Source organism: Xenopus laevis, chromosome 3L, assembly GCF_017654675.1.
Source record: "Xenopus laevis strain J_2021 chromosome 3L, Xenopus_laevis_v10.1, whole genome shotgun sequence".
NCBI lineage: Eukaryota > Metazoa > Chordata > Amphibia > Anura > Pipidae > Xenopus > Xenopus laevis.
Window position 1 is genome coordinate 97,172,342 of NC_054375.1, and position 23,917 is coordinate 97,196,258.

At 38.4% G+C, this 23,917-nt stretch overlaps 1 protein-coding gene across 1 annotated transcript; it reads right to left on the reverse strand.

Annotated features, from left to right (window-relative positions):
* Nucleotides 1-55: 55 nt before the first annotated feature.
* tpm1.L (tropomyosin 1 L homeolog) lies at nucleotides 56-23,002 on the reverse strand (the record flags this gene model as incomplete). Its single annotated transcript, NM_001135076.1, is given in 10 exon segments — nucleotides 56-288; nucleotides 4,869-4,947; nucleotides 5,574-5,643; nucleotides 5,747-5,809; nucleotides 6,624-6,699; nucleotides 8,459-8,529; nucleotides 8,768-8,885; nucleotides 9,111-9,244; nucleotides 21,531-21,656; nucleotides 22,846-23,002. Coding segments are annotated over 10 exon segments (855 nt in total).
* Between the last annotated feature and the right edge of the window lie 915 nt (nucleotides 23,003-23,917).

A 23,917-nucleotide genomic window follows, 5' to 3' on the forward strand; every position in this document is an offset into this window, starting at 1 on the left:
GAACACAAAGAGAAATGTCCTACAAAATATTAAAAGTATAGATCTGCAGTTTTATTAAATGTTCTATTAAAAGATTAAAGCAATAAATAATGCAGGAAAGGCGAGAGAAAATACACAGTGGGTCCTTTATTTTACAGAGTGTCTGTACAACAGAAAAGTGATTCTTGTTTAATGCAGCAGGACAGTTTGAAAGGTTCCCAAGAAGAGACTGGGATAAAAAGGACAGCTCAGAGAGGATTATCCAACCCAGGTGGGATAGAGGTGACCATTGGAAGCAAAGCATTTTATCTGCGAGGAGAAGGAAAAGATGGAGAAATAGTAAGAAAAACAAAAAAATATCAGACTAATGGCAATGTGAAAGAAACATGCAGGCAACACATGCTAGAACATCCGCTCTGTATGAGGACTTATGCGGTTCATGTTTAGTTTAGGGACTGGAATGTGTGACATTGAATTTAGATTAGTCTGTTACAGCTGTATTGCTTTTTCAATAAACCTCAAAAATGAATTCATGTAAACACACTCAAAATGCTTCCACCAGGCTTTTAGCTCATAGAGTCAGCAACCCTAAGGTTAACCGAATACAGGAAGTGCATTGAAAGTACAGGGATGCCGACATTCTGACCTTCTAAGAGAGCTGTGGAAAACTAAGAAAGACTGCTAAAATCTTGAACCACAAAATATAAATTTCAAGTAGAGTGCTCAGGACCACTTTAAGTTTACATCTTTTCATTTTTGTGAGTTTAACTCTCCTTTAAAGCTTTACTCTTCATGCAACACTGGGGCATCCCTAATACCTACATACTGAGTAGTGCAGTACCACTTGCATTTCAGTTTTTCTTAGGGGTCCGTAGTATTTTGCTTTACAGTATTATAAGGCTACCCTTTCAAGTAATGTCAGCTGGCCCTAAGAAAAACCTAACTGTACAACTGCAAGGACATTGCCAGTTACTTCTTTGGCCTTTTGGGTACAGTTAGCAAGAAGCACATAATCTTTATATACTCATTTATAATTCTGCCCTAATCATGTAATATTACTCACCCCCCCACCTTAAGGCAATGTATACTTACAGATGTGTAATACAGTATGGATGCATTTGGCCTATGACGTGGTCTATCTAACTAGATGAACAGGACACCATTTCCCCCTTTTCATTTTTTTTTTTTGTTTAAAGCAAAATTCATGGTTTATTGTTCAATTAATTAATACGGTTTTCTTGTAAAGGAGTAGCCATCTGTCTATAGAAGTGTGCATACTGCTGCTTTAGGATTTACTTACTTTTATTTATTTTGCAAACTGAACAGTCCCAGTCAGCAGATATTGCTCAAGTCCTAGCAGTCGCTATTTAAAGCATACATCAGAAACGGAGCAAGCACATAATCTCTTAGGTCCCCGATAATGATGTCCAGGCAGACTCAATGCATTTGGGGCATTTCACAACTGCCACATAGAACATGGCATGGACAGTTTTCCCTTATGAGTATTAAGAATTATAAGAATTCTTGCCCTGTATGATAAAGCAACAATATGGGCATCTACCACATATGTGTAATTTCCAATTATGGCTCCAACTTTCTTTTATGTCACTAGCAATGTTGAAACCAGTGATAAAATAAATAAATAAGAAAAACAGCTTTGAATATCTTTAAAAATATATCCTCTGGGTTAAAACTGCCAAATAGTTTCCCCTATTGGGCTCCACAAGGATCTAGTGGCAGAAGCTGGGAATTACGGGAGCTACAACATGGAGTTGCTATGCGGGTGTGACTTTCCCCTTACCAACTGGTCAGCAATCTTTATTTGTGCTCCAGAGCTAAACTCTATAGGTCACTTGTAACATGTGTGTCCTTACTTAGGCCTTACTAGAACTTTTTATAATTTTGGAATTAGTCAATTAGGAAGTGACTGTTGATAATATTACGCTACACTACGGGCATTCGGCCTAGTTTAAATTTGCTAGCAAAACTGCAACAAATAAATAATTGGTTGGCGAGATACAACTGAACATCCATGATTTTCCTGTTGAGGTCAGGAATTCACCCTCCTCTTAACAGATGCAGGCCCCCATCAGAGAAGCATCTTACTTTTCAGCAAATAGCATTGCCTAATAGCAGTTAGTTCTTTGCACTGCAGCCCTTTGTAGCAGAACTATCATCGATCATAGACGATCAAAATCCATATAGTGGTGTAAATTCTTTTCAACGTAAACATGAAACTAGTCGTTTAGATATATTAAAGGTTTAACAAAAAAACGCAACAGATTTCAAACATAAGATTAAAAAAAAAAATACCACATGCATAAATGGCTCCATCCAAACTTTTAGTGGATGTACTTGACAATTTCTAAAATTTGGCTTGTACATTTTTACACTGAGACAAACTTGCTATGAAACAGGACAGGAATTTACAAAAATATAGATCAGCTCAGGGATACTTGGGCTTTAGTCATTTCCAGAATCTCTACTGGTTATGCTTAAGCCAAATGGGTGTTACTATGTTGCTAGAGAATTGTACAGATAGCAGTCCCTCGCTGACTTTGTATTGTTAACTGGTTAAAGAAACAGGAACACCAACAAATAAGAGTTTTAAAGTAATGAAAATATCATGTAATGTTGCCCTGCACTGTTAAACCCCGCTATGTTTGCCTCAGAAACACTACTATATTTCATATAAACAAGCTGTTGTGTAGCAATGTGAAAATTAAAAAAGGCTATATGGCACAGGTTAAATAGTGGATAACAGATAACACCATTATGTTCTACAGAGTTTATCTGCTATCTGCTGAGTAACCTGAGCCTTTTTCTCCTTTGAATGGCTGCCCCCAGCAGCAGCTTATTTATATAAACAAAAGTAGTGTTTCTGAAGCAAACACAGCAGTTCTACCAATACAGGGCAATACTGCATTATATTTATATAACTTTAAAACACTCATTTTTTGATGGTACTGGTCCTTTAAGCATTGAGGTGCTGCTTTGCGGACCATAAAACAACATTAGTCAGGCTTGGGTGTCAGCCTATCAAATGTAACATGTTTCTGTAATGTTCCATGGACTGCTAAGCTACTTCCCTCCTCTGCCTTTATCAACTTGCATAAGCAAATACCATACTAGGCAATATAAAGTTGATCATGATTAGCCGGCCATAGTGAGTAGCCAGCTTGTTCTTTAGAATGTTCCATGGACTGCTAAGCTACTTCCCTCCTCTGCCTTTTTCAACTTGCATAAGCAAATACCATACTAGGCAATATAAAGTTGATCATGATTAGCCGGCCATAGTGAGTAGCCAGCTTGTTCTTTAGAATTAAATTATTCAGCAGTATAGCTCGAGTGCTTTGGCCAACCTCTCTTGGAACCAAGTAACATTTTGTTTATGAAAGCAACCCATGGAATGGAACCACAAACAAGTCTTAAAGGGTTTGTTCACATTTCTGTTAACTTTTAGTGATGACGTAGAGAGTGATATTCTGGGTCAATTTGCAATTGGTTTTCATTTTTTATTATTTGTGGTTTTTGAGTTATTTAGCTTTTTAATTCTGCAGATCTCTGGTTTGCAATTTCAAAGCTATTAGGTTGCTATGATCCAAGTAATCCTAGCAACCATGCATTGATTTGAATAAGAGACTGGAATATGTATAGGAGAGGGCCTGAATAGAAAGAGAAGTAATAAAAAGTAGCAACAACAATACAGTTGTAGCCTTACACAACATTTATTTTAGGTCAGTGACTCCCATTTGAAAGCTGGAAATATCCAGAAGGCAAATTAAAAAATAAAATAAATGACAACCAATTGAAAAGTTGCTTAGAATTGGCCATTCTATAAAATACTAAAAGTTAACCTAAAGGTGAACCCCCCCTTAAAATATAAGGCTGTATATATGGGTTTGATGATATTTCACATTTACTACCACCACAGGATTGCTACATTTAACAAGAGAGTTTGGGAAAGCACATCATTGCAGGTATGTCTGTATTGATGATGATGATGATGAATATAGCTGCATAGTTATTTCTGGCAATCTGACATTCTTATGTATTGCTTAGCTGATTATTATAGACATATACACTGCAAATGGAAGGCACATATGTGTATGAGAAGAGGCATGCAAAGCGGATTGGTAATCACCCATTCGCCTACAAATCCTGAAGATACTTAGTTGAACTGCTGAAACTTTAGGTATAAAAGGACAGCCATCATGTTAACATGTTCCTAGTTAAATTTTTGGGAAAGCGTGAAACAAATATTGGCATTTATGCAGTCTTGTTTTCTGTAGCCTTTAAAAGCAACAATTGTGCAGGTGTCTGTATTAAATTAAGACATAATTGTTATGCATCCTACAGAAAAAATAGGAACGGAATTTTGGAAGGAGCCATTAGTGTCCAATTACTGCAATAAGTATACAGCAGGGCTTTGCTTTTCTTTAAATTAGTGTGCAGCGAAAAACACGTTTTTATACACAGGAAAAGCAAAATTAAAAAAGGATGTAAGAAAACACTGAAAGCAGATTTTACGACTGTTTAAGACACTGGCATTTTTGTTGAACATTTTACTTGCAATTTAGGATATTTCATGTGGTACCAGACTAGAGATTTATCCTTTACGCTAATTAAAGAGATTGCCCAAGCTATTATAAAACATGTAGCTGCCTTTGGGCAGCTATGATAGAATAGCAGCCTAGAACAAAAATTGATTTGCTATAATGGATATGTGGATAAGAATCATAAGTAATCATATTGCCAGATGTCTAAACAGGGGTAAAAAACACCCAAAAGGTGAGCAAAGAAAAAACTGAAGGTGTGAGGGTAGGACGTGAGTTTTATTAAGTGGAAAGGGTACGGACGTAAGCGAACACACAGAAAAGTGAATTTACATTGAAGTCATGTCATTGAGAGCGTGATCCAGTTCTTCACTGATGGCTTTGTACTTCAGTTTCTGAGCATACAGCTCATCTGCTCATAGTGAAGGTGGCACAAAAGAGGAGGGTAGTAGGGGCAAAAAAATGGAGGGGTAGGACAAAGAAATGTAAAGCAAATAAAATAATTTAAAAAAAACGAGTAGGGAAGGCAAAGGTAGGGAAGAAAATTTCAGAGGAAAGGGTTGGAGACATTGGCAAGAAACCACCATCCAGGAAACAAGATGAGGAATCAGACAGCGTGGAAGAGAAGCGGTGAAGCGCCCAGGTCAGAGAATAAATGGTGTTTAAAGAGAGAGAGGAAAAAAAATTAGAAGGAGAAAGGTAGAAGGTATAAAGCCTGCAGAAGAGATAACAGACTTTTTTTTTTTTAAAGCATTAGGCAGTTTCCATAAGAAATTCAGAACCCAGATTATAGTTTAAATGTATGTAGCTCCTCATTCATACCAATATAATTTGTGATTTTTGGAATCAGTAAGACTGTTATTGCTAAAGTCCCTTAATTTACTCCAAATAATCTGACAATAGTAACAAAGTAACTAGATTTAAAAAATAAATAAATAAATATTGCACATCTGGATATACAATCACCAGATTTTTTTTCCCATCGCCCGATACAGAAACCCCAAAGATAATCCATATACGTAGACCGAAAGTTCATACCTTCTAAATCATCAATGGACTTTTCCAACTTGGCTACTGTCCTCTCTGCAAACTCAGCACGTGTTTCAGCCTGAAGGATAAGCGGAAACATGGAGTATATCAATTTAGCTACTTCTCCAGCACTTGAACATCTTATGTACAAATTTCAAATATGTAGAGAATAATGCACTCACCTCCTTCAGTTTATCTGTAAGAACCTTAATTTCCTCTTCATATTTGTCCTCCTTCTGGGAGTACTGTAAGCAAAATAAGAATAGTGTGAATAATCGATGTATGAATCCCAAAAAGCCATATTTATATTTAAAATCCTCTGGTGTAATGTCTATAAATGTTCTCTAGAGTTATACTCTGCATAAGATCACATTCTCTAGATTGCCAACATCCTAAAACAATGTCTGGCAATTTGTATAAGTCTGTCCAATTGCCACTATAATACATAAATAAATACATACTGAAAGAAAATAAAAGGTTGAGTAGGTCAAAATTAATGCAGAAGGAATCATGATCAAGGCAAAATACTAATAGATTCCACATAAGAGAAATCACGACAAAGAATAAAGGAGAGGGAATCTACCACCAGATAATTGCAATAATTGGAATTCAAAATCAGGGATTATAGCGCCAAACTTCCATTCACAATATGGAGCTTGCAAGATTTGCCATCCAGTCACTGCTTTGCGGAGGATGCTGGTTACACAAATTCAGACCTGAATCCACTTGTAGGTCATACTACCATTCTAACTATACAGAATATAATTCATTTTAGCTGCAGCACTAGGTCTAGGAATATTGGATGTTTATAAAGTTAAACCACTCTTTAATGAAAAGCTCAGACTGGTAACATCACTAAGTGCCATTATACCTTGGCAACTACCGTAAGTTAAAGTGAATAGTCTACAAATTTCTGGACGAATGTCATGCTGTTATTTATTTTGCACCCTGTGAATATGAATTAGAACTGCAAAGTAACAGAATTTGCTCTAAGTTCCATTTTCAATGGTGTGGCCAATATAAGTGAAGTGCATCTCTGAGCTAATTTCCCCATCCTACCTTCTCTGCCTGGGCCTCCAGAGATTTCAGGTTGTTGGTAACAGTTTTCAATTCCTCCTCAAGCTCGGCACATTTGCTATTTGGATGGGGCAAGGGAAAAAGGCAGAGGGAAAGGGAACATATGGAAAAAGGCAAAAGAAAAAAAAAAAAGAAAGAAAATTGAAAGAGAAAAATGAAAATTGAATTTGAACAGGGGAAATCCATCAACAAGCTACAATAAAAAACTGGTGAAATATAAAATGAAAAGCAGGGCTGCATTTACCAGACATTATGCAAGGGAAAAGCTTTGCCAATTGATTTCATTTTAAAACAAAGGCATTTTGGTTGGGGATATTTACTATAAAATATATTCTATTAATACTGTTGATGCAACATAATTTAGCTGTGCAGGTCCATTAAAATACACATGGTAAATGCCCCAATAATATTTTATATACTCAGCTTTTTACAGATAGCTCAAAAGATTAGTATAGAAGTAAAAAAAAAAAAAAAAAAAAAAGTCTACTAGAAGACCACAATAGCCAAAAGGAAAGTGTGAATACTACAGCAAAGCAAATCAGGATTCGGATACCCAGCAGCCAGGAGAAGGAAAGGGCACAGACTAATAGCAATACCTTCTCTTCTGAAGCTATTAGTGCTTTCAGCGTTTGGTCCATTATTCTCTGCTGATCTTCCAACTGCCGGTAATGGCTGTTAATGAGTGAGTAAAATAAAAGGGGAACGAGCAAGCCATTTGCAACACGTGGAGCATGCAAAGAAAAACATACTGTTATAAAAGGTAAGGGTGGCATATATACTACAGAGCAAAGTGTATAACCTGCAAGGTGCTGGCTCTAAAGCAACAGGCTGTAGATTTTTAATACAATTTAGGGTTTAGTAGGCTTAATGTATTTTAGGATTTAGTAGGCTACAAACTGGTATTTGTTCTCAGTATTTTATTTTTACAGAACTTATTAATTTTAGATCTCACTTACAGTATACACTACTGACATGGGTGGTGGTCATATTTCAGTAGGTAACTGAAATTTATTTATCGTATTGAGTTAGCACCACAACAAAATTACCACTTTGGCTTAGTAAACTCCTCTATAAGATATGGTGGATATACGATTTATTTTTGCCTAACATTTGTAGATAGGACCAGATACAAAGTTGGAACCCTTAATACACAGAAAAAAGGTGTAGTTATTGGAGGAGTAAGCTTAGTATAATGTATAGAGAATAGGGTTTTGTAACCCAAATATAAATGGATTCCACCATGTAAATAAAAAAAAAAAACTAAAAGCAACTATTTATTTTGGTTATTAGTCTATGGTATAATGAATATTCCATTATAAGAAACCAAATGTTCATCACAACTGATAACAGCAATTTTGAATGGGTGCTATTTAAACATTAAGGGGCACATTTACCTAGGGTCGAATATCGAGGGTTAATTAACCCTCGATATTCGACAGTCGAAGTAAAATCCATCGATCGAAGGATATTGTTAGAAAGATAATTGTTAGGAAGCCTATGGGGACCTTCCCCATAGGCTAACATTGGCCTCGGTAGGTTTTAGGTGGTGAACTAGGGGGTCGAAGACATTTTTAAAGAGACAGTACTTCGACTATCGAATGGTCGAACGATTTTTATTTTAATCATCCGATTCGAAGGTCAAAGTAGCCCATTCGATGGTCGAAGTAGCCATATTCAGCCATTCAAAATTCGAACTATTTTTCCTCTATTCCTTCACTCGAACCAAGTAAATGGGCCCCTAAGTGTTAATGTGCAGTGAACGGCCACAACATGCATGTGTTAATTTTCTTTTGTCTAAAAGGAAGAAACATGCATACCTTTCTGAAAGTTCAGCACGTTCCTCTGCACGTTCCAGATCACCCTCAATGATCACCAGCTTACGAGCGACCTATTGAGAAAGACAACAGAACACTGGTTCATTTGGACTATAGTACAAAATGGCAAATACAGAATTAGATGGGTTCCTCCTATTATATTGGTTCAGGCCAAGAGTATGTTCTAGGCAAGTATTTACTTATCTTTAAACATAACAGCCCAGGATATGGGCAGAATATCTTGGGCTGCTTTATACTCTTTCCTTTGGGTCACTAGATGGCTATGAAGAGCTTATCTATTAACAGGCTTACCTCTTCATATTTGCGGTCAGCCTCCTCAGCAATGTGCTTGGCCTCTTTCAGCTGGATTTCTTGCAGCTCCATTTTCTCTTCATCCTTCAGGGCTCTGTTTTCAATGACCTTCATACCTCTGAGATAAGAAACAAAATAGGTTGGATAATCTTTATGATCACCAGCTAACTTCCATACAGTAATGATTGCACAGTTGACCCCTAAAACAAATGCTGGTATACTAGCTCCCTAAATAATTCACTCGTTTAAAAATAGTGGGTTAAACAATAATTTACATATGAAAACTATTGATAATTGTCAGAGTTAGCCATTTACGTGTATTACTTTTGATAAAGCCACCCACCTCTCACTCTCATCTGCAGCCTTCTCAGCCTCCTCCAGTTTCTGAAGAGCTGTGGACAGACGCTCCTGAGCACGATCCAACTCCTCCTCTACCAGTTGGATGCGCCTGTTCAATGAGGCTACATCTCCTTCAGCCTATGGGAATACAACAGATCACAACAGGTTAAGTTACCAGATAACCTCCAATTTCACCTGAGCAAGAAGAAAAAAACCTTTTAGAACCAAAAGGTCACAGGATACCTCTCAGCAGAAGACAAACTTTATTTACAAGGTTCAAAAACAACAGTATAGCAAAGTAGCACTGCATTTCTTCAATAGATACACCAGAGTTTTCTGATTTCTAGCTATAATGGGTCACTCATTCATACAAAGTGTTCACAACAACAAGAACAAATATAAGGAATGGGAGACTCAGTACCAATCCACCTTGAAATAGATCAACTAGTAATTGATGTTTTTTTTCTGGTTGAAAAACTCAAAGAAACAGCTGCCTGATTATTATGTTCAGAGTTTTAGTACATCAATTGGTGGTGGTGAGGTTACAAGTGGACCACCCCAACCATAATGCGATTATTAGATAATGAAATATTTTGTAGAATGGAGAAAAAAAGGAGTACAGAGTTGTAATACAAATGCAGGTTTCACTACGCGTTGATGTTTAATCAGATGACACGCCTAGAAGAATAAAACATTAGCGAAGAAACTGTACAAGGGAGTGTCTGTAGAAGTGTGCATAGCACATAGGATGTGGTTAAACATTTTTTACTATAGTTTAGAAAAAGAATTTCTACTTCCTCTTTCTGTGAAAAAGATGGGAGAAAATTTGTACCCTAAATGACACCCTTCACTGAAATGCTTTAAAGATGGATGGCAATGCAAAAGTACAACAGCTAAACAGTCAATCAGCTGGTAACATGCCACAAACTTGTGGGCATTTGCGAGGTCATCCACTGTACTTCATTTTATCGCTAAACACAAACAAGAACTGAAGTACAAATACAATAACCAAACCTATGGCAAAGAGGAAGCAGACTACTAGCCTGACTTCCCACAGTCACATAGAAGCAAAAAGAGTTCTGGGTTGCACAATGCAATCGATCACACCCAGTATGATCATATAAAACATATCCTCAATGAATGGCCAAAGGGGATGCAATGAAGTGTTTGCAGAGCAGTGAGGAACCCGCCCTGTATAGTTATGTGTGTGCAGTTACCCATTAACCTGTTATTACCCGCAACTGCTATGTTCTGCTGCAAAGCCAAACCTATTTCTTCCCCAGAATCCCACCCACAAAATCCCTGCAGCATTCTCAACTGAAACACAAGTTACAAGTGACATGATTGAGTGACATTGTACACACATATAATAAATCCAGCAGGGCCGGTAAACTGCCAGGCGTGTTTACTCATGTATGGCTGCTCGAAAGATCAATGCAACTTGTCATTCAAGGCCAATACCCTAACACCTGCTCCATTAGGGATCTAGAAGACATTAATATTAAATGGAATTCTCACTGTCTGCAATGTATGGGACAACCTTTCTAAATGTTTTTATGATAGGAGTCTCAAATTGTTTCAAAAGCAAATGAAAATATGTAAGACAGTGTTCTCCCTGGTGGTTCCACTTAGTGGCCCTGACCTTGGTAAGCCAAAGGCTGCAAGAAGCACTGGGCTGGTTAGACAGAATTTGCAAAGTTCATGCAAAATGCCAGAGCCAAAACGGATGCTATTACTGTAGTACCTCCCAGGCCTTGATGCATACAGATTTGCTTTTGAACTAGAACATATTTGCATGCAGCTTGTACTGTTTAATCTACCCTATATTATATTAACCTTTTCTTATTAAAAGGAAAGCAGCACTATACCAGGGCCTCCTTCAGACCCACACTACCGGACTATTAAAGGTTTGCAGTGTAGGTATCACTGGCCAGATCTGCAAAACATTGTGATCTACGAATACAAGTGAACAGAAACCAACAATTCATAATACAAGTTTTATAGTGCTGCTTTGCACTTTGAAATAGAAAAACGTGGCTGCAGAATTATTAACACAAGGGAGCATTTCCTCATGTGTCACTGGAGTAGTTGTGGCCTGTAGAGGGAATGACACTTTCATACAGACATGACAGGGCAGTCTTGTGGCCTTATAAGGCAAGGAAAGTTCAGAAGATGCTATCAGCCAACTCCCAGCTGTGCACAGCATTTTGACTACATCTTCATACACAGACAGCCAGCTCTCACTGCTGTACAATATAAGCAAGTGTTTTATTTACTGTACAAAGATAATAGGATAAACTAGTTCATCCCAAGTGTTGTAAACCGATGACTACAACAGAAAAGAAAGGGAAAAGTGCATGACAGGCTAGCAAACTCTGCCAGTTTCACTTGTGCAGGACAGAGCAGAAGGCTGTTCATCTTTGCTATACACACACTTCAGATCTGTTTTTTAACGGGGTAGTTCCTCAGAGTTTACTTTTAGTATGTTATAGAATGACAAATTCTCAGCAACTTTTAAATTGGTCTTCATTTTTTATTCTAGTTGTTTTTTAATTTTTTTGCATTCTTTCCAGATTTACACCGACCCCAGCAGCCAAAAACGATTGTTCTGCAAGGCTACAAATTAATTCTTATTGCTACTTTTTTTTTTTTATTACTTGTCTTTCTATTTGGTCTCCTATTCCAGCCTCTCATTCAAACCACTGCCTGGTTGCTAGGGTTCTTTTGTTCAGCAGCAGAGCTGCTGAACAAAAAAAGCTAAATAATTCAAAAAAGCACTGAAAATTAAAGGTGAAGACCAATTATAGCTTGTCTCGGAATATCAATTTGTACATTATACAAAGTTAATTTGAAGGTGAACAACCCCCTTAAGTGCATATACTGCTTGCTCAATACAAGCGCCTGGTCATACAGTCCTGGGGCATTCTATTTGCAACAAAAAAACAAAACAAAAAAAAAAGTAGATTTCATGCAACACATAAAGCAAGTCTACACTCTAGGAAAAGTGAATCATTTTTCACAAATGGCTGTGGCTAATCCCACACTGGTATTTAAGTGGCTGCTACTTGTAGCTGGCTAAAAGAAGAAATACTGGTTTTCTGTGGGGCAAGTAGTATTTTATGCCCTCATATGAAACCTTTTTCAAACTAGTTTGCAAATGGGATTTTCTCGCTTTGGTAAAGCAAATTCCCCCCTGCTGTTTCCGTAGATTTAATTAGTCAATGCCTAATTGCACTTTTTGGCCTGAAAACCTCATCCTCAGAAACATACAGCTGTTTTTACAATAGCCTTTCAATAGGAAGCCAGCAGCATCCTTTATATCAGCTGATAATCATTTTTTTAATGATATCAATAAGAGATACCTTATATTTCCTGTATATGCTAAATATAAATTGGTGCTATTGGTATTTGAGTATAGTTACACTATAACTACATAATGATATATCATTCCTCCTTTTTCGTCACCGTTGCATATTCAACAATGCACTGTAATTAAATTTGAACATGCGTCAATCTGAGTTTCTGTTTCTTATAGTATATATATTGTTTGAGTGAGTGGCCCTGGCCTGCTTCCATATGAATGTGGACTTTGCTTTCAGAAAGAATCAAGAGCACGGCAAGGCTGATCACATGCACAGGAGAGAGGCCATTACTTCTATTGTGCAGCACCCTTCCTACCTGCTTCAATACTGCACTTGGGCTTTACCAGCGTAATCTGTGCAAATGTCATGCACTTGCTTTACAAACAAATCTTACACACTATTGTGGAATCCCATTTTTCAAATAATTATGGCTTAACTAGTCAGATGAGCAACACCCTACACAGCAGCAGGCCAGCCCTGAATATACAGCAAGAGCCACTTTCCCAGGGAATTCTCCAGCCAGAACTCAAAGTGCAGGGCTGAAAGTGTTAATATCTCTTAGACCAGATGAGCCCTGTTACATGCTTGGAATTCCCTACCACATTCACAGCCCCTTGTCCCCTCCCTACCTGCCTAGATACAACCTGCCTTGGGGGTGGCTGGGTAAACACCTAACAATTTCACAGTAAGCACAGGAACGCAGTAAAAGGGTTACAAACACACAAAGCAAGACTTGCATACTTGGTAATGCTAAAAAAAAACCTTTCAGACAACCAGATCCCTGAAAAATACTGTTTCTTTGGGGGTAATTTTGGGGGCATTTATAGGTTTTACTTTTCTGCAACTTCTTGCCACACATTCAGTTACCAGGAGATAATTCCCAGTACAACAGTAGGCCATGCCACTGGATCAGATTGCTGTGTAGCAGGCCTCAAGCGCACGTCACTACATTTAGGGACTATTTCCCACTGTTACCATTACAAACTGATGGAAACTGCGCGTTCTTTATCCATATATAGAAATAGGTGGAAAGTCAGGTTATGTCAGGTTAAAATGGGGGCATAATGTGGCACACAGAGTTGTATGCTGAAGTATAAAGGGAGAGGCCACAGAGCCAATGTGATTGTTAGATAAGGACACTCACTGTAAGTTTGGCACATGGGAATCTGCCATTGAGACAGGTGTGACCAGATCATTCGAATGTTGATGTGTATAAAGTAATGTTGGCTATGATTATTTAGGAGGGGTCACTAAGAGAGAGGGGTTAGTGGGAGGAGGACCAGTGACACACACAGGAGAGGTACAAGTTGGGAAGGTGTACAGAGGCCCTCATATACACATTGTATGTAACGGGACACCCTGTCTCATACTAAAAAGCACAACGTATTATGGGTTTTGTGGGCAGAAGGGATGCCAGTTGTACCATCACACACACCTACAAGAGCTAGAAGTACTAGGGGGAGGAGGATTAAAGACGGGGTTTAAAAACTGCAGCCCAGAGTGTGAGGGCGCAGCGGGATATAGTACAGGGAATGAGGGAGGTGTAAGCTTCGCAAGTGAGCCCACTAACTACTATTAGTAGATGTCTTGAATAAATCTTACTGCTTCTCTGAGCTTCCTTTCCATGTCCCGCTCCCTCTGGAGCTTCTCTGCCCTCTCCTCGGCCTCATCTGCCTGGTCCTGTAGGCATTTGATCTTTCTCTTAACGGCCTCCAAAGAAGTTATTCCGGCCATTTGTCTCACACAGCAGTAGCGTCCCTTCCGCCTACTTTCCCTTCAGCCCGGCTGTACAAAGCTTGTAATCTCAGTGCTTCCCCTGTGTCTGCTTGTGACTTGCTCAGTGTGCACACAGGAAGTCTCCTCCTTACATAGGATCCGGCCCCTTCAATTAACCCTATCATTAAATAACTGCGCACATCTCACACACCTAGAAATACCTGCAGCCCCACATCACTGCCCTCCGACTGTACCGCGGGGAGCGGAAGGTGGGCTAAGTGCTGTAAAAATATCTTAAACGAGAGCACAGCACACAGGGAAAAGCTACACAGGGTTCCTAGTTACACAGGTAAGGGGCTGCTGCTGCCGGCTGCTCGACGCCTAGTGGCTGCTTAGTGCAATTACTAAACCTTCCAGCTCAAAGCAATTCTTTCTTTTACCACAACGTCTTCACAAATCACTTCATACTCCCTTCAACTCCATAAAGTTATTTGACTTTTCTTTTGAACTTGTGAAGCTGTTTCACTTACTAAAACACCACAGATGTGCCATTCTGTTTCTCATGGTAGAAAAATACAGGTACCCATAGGTATCCAATCATAAATCCTCCAAAGGAAAGTAGAAAATAACTTGAAAGATTAGAGCACTGCTGGGAAACAAAGTTCACCTAAAACACATAGACAAGGGCATAACTACAGAGGACGAATAAGGGCACCCAATTCATATACAAGTTCAATAAATATTGGTAAAATATAAACAAATAATTTCCTGTGGGGCCCATTAATATCTACTTACGCCACTGCTTTCCAGCCAGGCCTGGGGCAATTTTGACTAAATCTTGAAATGGCATGGATTCTGCCCTCATTCTCCTGCAAGTATTCCTCTATATTTATAACAATAACAAGTTTCTGTAACTAATTTTATGAGAAATCTCTCACATTTCAGCATTAGCTTAACTGGAGATAATTCAGAAGGTTTAGTCCCTTGTGCCCTTTATCCTTCCCCTATTCTGCCATCTTTTTTTAATTTCCCCTCTGCCTATATTCCACATTCCAGGTTCTCTTTTGCCCTTTGTCTTCCTTCCCCGCCCTCTCCCCTTTTCTCTGTCCTTAGTATCGTCCATTTTGCAGGGATAGAAATAAAGCCAATAACCTGCATGAATTCCAGAACCCACTTCCGGGTGTCATGATGTTCTAATGGACTTAACATGAACTTCACTGCTTGCTAGACATTATATAAGGCTAATTTCAATAAATGGTCTATTTGGCCTTGCATTTTATATGTGAGTGTTCTGAGATTAAGCTGGCCATGCATGCGCTAACAGGATCCGGTAGTTTGGGTGCCATCTGCTTGACTATTGGTGCTTAGTCATGTACTTCAGAAGGCGTTTTAAAAAAGACTGTCCTTGTGGTTCTCAAACTGCACAAGGGAAAGAACTTTGGCTGGGGTGCCTGGCTAAATACCAGTTAGGGTGAGATATTGGGTGAATGCCTATTTGCTCTCTTAGATAGAAGCCCAGCTTGAAGGTCAATTAGGTTAAAAATATGGATGAACCCTATACTATGTTCTAGATATTCTTAGAACTACAACTGATGCAGCAATATTTTCATAAGCCTGTGATATGAACTAATAGGGATATCTTTGCCAAATTTAGGAACTGACCATTTTTAGAACTGGCTGTCAACTAGGATGGTCAAAATAGACAAAATCATAAGATATCCTAATCATCAGCTGTGTGTGACTGCCTATTTCGACTTCATTTGTACAATATAGTTATTATAGTTATACTTTAGAAAGAAAAGCTAATTCGAATTTTATTATGCCTCCTATTGTTATTTTTGTTGCTACTGGTTCATGCAGGATCCCAGTATTTTTACATTAGACTGTACTAACATTATAATATTATTATTTATTATTACATTGGTGTTTCCTGTTTGTTTCTTGTTTTGCTATTACTGAAACTAGTTGAAATCAATAGGAGCCATTAACAAGTACCCTTACAGTATTACTGACTTCAACTCCCAGAGTGCAAAGGGCAGCCAAAGCTGAAGCCAAAGATAATTTTTCTACAGCAATATATGAGGTGAAAATAAAAGTAGGAATTTAAGGTGGCCATTCATGGGCCGATAAAAGCTGCCGACAGACCAAGTCGGCAGCTTATTGGCCCGTGTATGGGGGCCCCCGACGGGCTTCCCCGATCCAGATCTGGCCGAAAGTCGGCCAGATCTCGATCGGATGGGACTAAAAATCCTGTCGGATCGCAGTCCCGCAATCCGCTCGCCCATTACCATTTGTTAGGATCCAATTGTTGGGCCCTAGGGCCCACGATCAGATCAGCCGATATTGCCCACCTCAAGGTGGGCATATCGTTGAGAGATCTGTTCGTTTGGCGACATCGCCAAACGAGCGGATCTCTCCGTGTATGGCCACCTTTAGTGGGTGTAACAGGTATGAAAAACAATAGCCCCTGAAAGAAAGAAATCAGTTGGTAGATAAAATCCATTCATACTGCCAACCACCAGCCAGGGTAGTGGATACAGTAGATGGCGCTTTATTTCACAATACAAAGGGCAGCTACACATGGAACTAACTCTTGCAATCTGGGGATATACTACTTTATCTGAAGCTGGCATGACTAACTGGTTTCTAGAGGAATGTACATTTGTCTATATCATAGGGATGCACTGAATCCACTATTTTGGATTCGCCAAACCCCCAAATCCTTTGTGAAAGATTCGGCCAAATACCGAACCGAATCCGAAGGGGAAAATGTTTTTACTTCCTTGTTTTGGGACAAAAAAATTACACGATTTCCCTCCCTACCCCTAATTTGCATATGCAAATTAGGATTCTGATTCAGTTCGGCCGGGCAGTAGAATTCAGCCGAATCCGAATCCGAATCCTGCTGAAAAAGGCAGAATCCCAAACTGAATCCTGGATTCGGCGCATCCTACTATATCACCTCATTTTTGTGGTCTTATATTATTTTGTAGTTATTTCTGATAATGCTTTCTAGGCTATTGAACTCCATTACATAGGAAAGGAAAATGGAGGATTTTTAAATATTCTATTATCTTCCAATTTCTTATTGGCACACATACATAGGGTGTATATGTGTGCCAATAAGAATAAGAAAGATGTAATTCATGTGATGTAGTTGTATAATCACAGTTACTTTACAGTGCTACGCAATATGTTGGCGCTATATAAATACATGTTAATAATAATAATAATAGAATAAATTCTAAATAAAAATCTAGCATAGGAAGATATCCATTTCTGGTTGTGGGATATCGCTAATTACCAGCAACCAAAGAGCATTTAAAATTTTAACTTACAGAGTAGCAGAGTAGAAATGTAAATCATTAAAAAAAACACAACATAGAGTAGAAAACTGTAGTGTCTTAATATCAATGTCTATATCACAATAAAAATGATCTCTAACATGAACTTCTTCAATGGACATAGTTTACCCAAAGTCTAGTGTATGCTTATACTTTGTGCTTATTTGTCACATGCATTAATGAAAAACATATAATTCTAAGTAACTTACATGAGTTCATTATTTTTAGTACTTATTATTTGTAAATATTATTGCTATTGGAATCAGCATGCAGCAAATGTTACAGAATTTAGCTATTTTCTAGCCAATGTTTAGATTTCTATAACACTTGCACACTTCTGTTGGCATCCATATTACCAGGTATGTTAATCACAGCACATTCAAGGCATTGTGAGAACTGAATTCTTAGCTGAAGGAGAGCTAACTACCAAAAATATGTTTCAGTGGTTGGAGTAGTCAGAACAAGCAGTATAAGGAATAATAAGAGAAAGACAACCTTCAATAGCAATTGAATTTGCAAATAACAACATCATGAACCATTTTCACTCATATTGAGAAAGTTGCTTAGATTTCTTTTTCCATTAAGCAAAAACATTGGGTGGACATCCCCTTAAACAGGAAAAATGCATCCACATTTCTTATTTTGTAACCTAGATTATAATTTATTCTGAGATGGCAATAATCCTGACTAGCAAATTCTGATTAGAAAAGTGATATCTCACTGTCCATTATTTATTTATTTATTTTATGAGCAGGGTTTATTTAAGTACCAATAGAATCATTTTGAGCAATTTCATTTTTGAAGCTACCATATTTTCTTGTAATAACTGTTACTATTGCGTTTAAAAGTAATTCAGTTTTAACATTGTTTTTTTTTTTTTAATCTTTGGTATAGATAACTAATATATACTCACAAATGATACAATATGATTTTCCTTAAAATCTAATTATAATTTAGCAACAGTCTTATTTTAGTGTGAACCATTTATCTATCACTATTTTGCTTTGATTATAATAGTGTTCTGCAGAAGCTGTGGAGCAATCTTTTTTTTTTTTTTTTTTTTTAATTTATGGTCTCTTTTTAAATTTGTTTACAGTTTACACAAACCCAGGACCCAAAATTCTGAGGAAGGCAATTTTTTTATTCAAATCACTACAACGCATACTACACTACAGCATAATACACTAAATCACTAATCTACTGACTCTATGTGCTTTATAGTGACTGCAGCCTAGAGGTTCAGGGAGCCGTGGTTCCAAAAAAAGGGTTTTCCATACTTATTTGTGAGATTACTTTTATAAATGTTGATTAAGGATCTGGCACTAAATATAAAGTAGTACCAGTACATTACCTAAATTTGTATATATACCACCTGGTATGTATTCTTGGTGAGATGTATAATAATATCAATGTAATAACTCTACATGGTCTTTTGAAGATGTATAATAATAATATTAGTAATTTCCAAACACTGTCTTTTTAAAAAGAAAAAATCACAGTGTTATAAAAAAAACTAAAAATATAAATATAACATATAATCATGTTATTATAAATATAAAATTGTGTGCAGATGAAATAACAGAATAAAATCCCACTATTGTCTGACCATTGTTTAATTACCCAAAACTTGTGAACTAATAGTTTGAATTCCCTCACAGGTAAAATCCCTTTTCTATTGTTACAGGCAGAACGTATAATTAATGTGTGGAAGATCTTATTCAGACTGTTACATATCCTAGCTCTAGGCTATCCTGCATAATTATTTGATTCATTAATGCAAGCCTCTGCATGATTTCAACATTAAACAAACAATAAAAGTGCTCTGGGTTTTTGAAACTTCCGAATGGAATCGCCTCTCCCTTCTGGATTCTGCATGGAGAGCGATTTCTAAATCGTCAGCATACTTTTCCTTATAAGGAATATCTGTCTGGAATCCATATGCAGCCCCTGTCAGGCCACAATACAGAATGTTTCCATTGTATCACACAGTACAAATCCTGCATCTATACCCTGCTCACATTACATGCATTGCTGTGTGGCTGAACCGTTTTTTGTAGAGACACTGATATTACTATAGTTGCAATTGTTAATATATATTTTGAACTATTTAAAGGGACGGTGCAGTTTTAAAGCACTTTGCTCTAACATGGAAGGCTACATTGTAAGAGTTAAACACACACAAGCGTGCACACACACACACATATATATATATATATATATAATTCCATTTCCATAAATTTGATTGCATTTAAAAGATATGACAACTTTTGAACTAAATTTAAAGGGAAATCTTTCTTCCTATTCTGTCAATGGTACAAGCAGTAAGAGCAAATGTGGATTACTTGTTACAAACATACAAATCAGAATGAATATGAGCAGACTGGCAGACTATATACAGGTATGGGACCTGTTATCCAGAATGCTCGGAACCTGGGGTTTTCCGGATAACAGACATTTCCGTAATTTGGGTCTTCATGCCTTAAGTCTACCAGAAATTCATTTAAACATTAAATAAAGCCAATAGGCTGGTTACAATAAGGATTAATTATATCTTAGTTGGGATCAAGAACAAGGTACTGTTTTATTATTACACAGAAAAAGGAAAGCATTTTTAAAAATTTGGATTATTTGGATAAAATGGAGTCTATGGGAGACAGCCATTCCGTAATTCGGAGCTTTCTGGATATCGGGTTTCCAGATAGGGGATCCTATACCTGTACTTATAGTAACATTCTTTGACTTTTAGAAAAAAAATGCATTTGGGTAAAATACACACACACACATATATATAGTACATAAAAATACCTTTCAATTACTCATTTATAACCTTTATCCATTTATGCCTCTGTAATATGTTTTTTTATAAAATGTAATAATAATGTGCATGAAAATATATAAAAATTTTAAATGGGTGCAGGTTTCATATCTAAAAAGCATTTTTAAATTGTTGCAGATCATTGTGTTATTCAACCTATATCACTTGTGTGAGGTGGGACTAAAGTTACACAGACGACATACAAAGAACCTTGTAAATGTATAGGATCCACCCTAGAATGAAGTTATTTCATGTGTGACAGGGGGCAGACAGCTGGGGCTGAGAGCCTTGAGTGTATACCATATAAAGCTTGGAGTTATATATAAACCAAGAGTGTTCCTATCTCTGTATTCTGCAGGGCCAGCAAGTATCATTTTCCTCCTTCCTCCACTGTAAGTACTAGATTTCTCCTTGGCAGGAGTATGACGCCATGGGAGAAAGAGGTCACTGCAAATTTTAAACTGTTACAGTCACAGTGACCCCATTGACTGAAAGTAGCTAAAGCTCATCATTCTTCTACCTACTAAAATCTGTCTGTGGGTCCCTTCTTCTGGCCTATACCTTCTACTAAGTTAACTTGATGGCCTGACTGCTAGGCTTTAAGTAACAGTACATCTAGATCTTATATCTGTATTTAACAAAAATGTACTTAAGTTTTAAAGTAATTTCTTCTAAAGGTAGGGACATTCACATCCTAGCTTTATCTCCTACCTGTAGAGAGGATTTGCTCTTTTTCTCTATGATTTTGTATAACAATTTCTAAAATATGCAGAAAGTACAGTTTTAAGCTGTGTTTGTCTCTCTGTAAAAACAACCATCCAACAACATACATCCAGTAATTTACAGGGTACACGAGATACAATGAATCCACTTCTATGCCAGTTACCCTTTGTACCCCTATTATCCCTCCCACTGGTATGTGAACAGCTAAGTTAAAAATAAAAATGATCTAAAATCATATTGGACAGCGTGCGGAAGTTCTAACTATGAGTATAGCAATATCTAACACATATATTTAAGGATGCAAACTTGTATTTCTCTTTTACAATGCTAAGTGTGTTTGCCCATGCGTCTGTGGGTTCATGCAGTGATAATGAGGTAGAATACATGAATGGATGGAGTGCAGAACTACAGTGGGCTTGCATAGAGAACAATGTGTTGAGGGAAGGGGCAGGGACATAACTTACATCAGTGGCTTTCTTGTCGGCAAGTTCTAGCTTCTCCTGGGCATCTTTCAGGGCTTCAGAGTATTTGTCCAGCTCATCCTCAGTACCTTTTAGTTTCTTCTGCAATGCTACAAGTTCATCCTCCAGCTGAGGCAGGTAGACCAGGTACCAAGGTTGGGTAGCGGGTATATGGACAAGGGGGGTGCCAGGAGGGTGGACAGTAACGTGTGGCAGCAGGCAACAGAGGTGCAGAGAGACAGGACAGGTACCACAGAGAGGGAGAGAGAGAGAGAGAAAAAAGAGAGAATAAAGTTAGACAGCTTCAATGGAGCAACCCAATACCTTAGTGGCCTTTTCCTCAGCAGCCAGGAGGCTTTCTTCAGCATGATGCAAATCATCCAAAATCTTATCTCTGGTATCCTCAGTCACCCGCAACTGCTTTTCCAGTTGGGAGATTTCTTCCTCTAACTAACGAGTTTGTAAAGGTTAAAAAGAAAAACAAGCTATATATATATATCTGTCTGAGGGAACATATATACTCGTATTTATCATTTGCTCAGGATTTAACATATATACAGTTCACCAGAAGCTATATGGTGAATATATATGGTTGCACTGAATTGAACTCAATAACATGAATTTTCTAATTAAGGAAAGAGGATGGGGAACATAGTCCTTAAATTAAGATTAATGGGGCTGACATTTTCAGCAAACGATCAAATAAGCTGGTAGGTGAGTAAAAGGGGTGTCTCTGAGGACATGTACAAACATACATTCTACATATTAACCCCTTCAAAACCATAAATGACAGCAGCAGCTCCATTTGCTGAGTGATAATGCAGAGGGCACTGGTCAGGCTCTAATACAGAGTTGGAGCAGAGGTTCTCCCATGCACTACATATGCCCCATGATCTGTTTTTTCTCATTCATTAACTATTAAACTGCATTATGCAGGTATACAGGACACAATTTCTAGATCCCTAGAAAGAAGATATTTGTAGCAAGGTAACAACAATGCCCTCATGCACAACATCAGTGGATCTCCAGCTGTGGCTAAACTACAATTCCCAGCATCCCCTGCCAGAAGAAGCTGGGTGTAGTCTTAGAACAACAGCCAGAGAGTCACTGGTTTGGGCTCAAGTCACTCGCTGACGTCTGCCTGCAAGTGGTAACAGTACACACTCTCTCTCTAAACACAAAGTAATTCCAATTATCGATGATTAGGGGCAAGGTAGAGTCACAGCGGGTCCTTGGGGGATTAAGGTGGGACAAGTTCCAGGACTGGCTAAACGGGAAGGTAGTCTTGGAATAAAGGGATTCCCAACAAGGTGCAGACCTGTTTGCTCTTGTCCTCTGCTCCCTTCTTGTCTGCTTCAGCCTGTTCCGCTCTGTCCAAGGCATTTTCCTTGTCCAGTTTGAGCATCTGCATCTTCTTCTTGATGGCGTCCATGGCTGCTGGCTGTGTGTGGGGTTAGACTGACAGAGAGAACGGGACAGAAGATACAGGGAGAGGGATCCTTCTTAGTGTGAGCCCTGGGCTGAAGTGCAAACTCTCAGCTGTTCCAGCCTCACAAATATGTAGTGGGGAAGGCAGCGAGGGGGGGCACACACATTCCTCCGGACACCCAATACTTTTTTGGGAGCCTTGCCTTTCTGTCCCACTGCTGGCTTTTTTTAAGGATGGCTTCTTCTATTCGCTGCTGCCGACCATTTGACTGCATTTGACTATATAAGGGGTGTGATGGGCAGAGGCTGCTGGGGTGGGGGTGCTGCTGCGGGGGAGAGCGCCGTGTTCCTATTTCTAAACTTCCAGGCATGTGTCTGGGAAGGGAGCTCTCGATAGCCAGAGTGGGACGTCTCAGGATAACACTTCTTGGACTAGCCACTTTTTTCTGCCAGAATAAGAACAGTATGACTCCCAACCAGTGCTACAGGGAATTTTAATTGCACACCAAAAGTAATTGTGCTGCTGTGACACTGCCTGGGTATCACACTCACCTGTGTTGCTCATGCCTCTGTGGCACCCACAGTATCACTGCTTACTTACACACAGGGGTGTAACTATAGAGGAGGTATAGGGGCCTCACAAGGCCCTAATTCATATACAGTTTTAATAAATATTGGTAAAACAAGTCAACCACTAAACATTTTGGGGGCCTGAAAAATAATTCGCTATGGGGTCCAGTTTTATCTAGTTGAGGGGTCCCCAACCTTTTTTACCTGTGAGCAACATTCAGATGCAATAAGAGTTGGGGAGCAACACAAGCATGAAAAATGTTTCTGGCTGGTTCCAAATAAGGAGCAGCGCCCCGAGGCCGCATGTCACAATGCTGGACGCTGCGCACACACGCGTCCCCCGTGTCTGTGTGGTCCTAGCGCCGGACCCTTAAGGAAGAGAAGCTCACTGT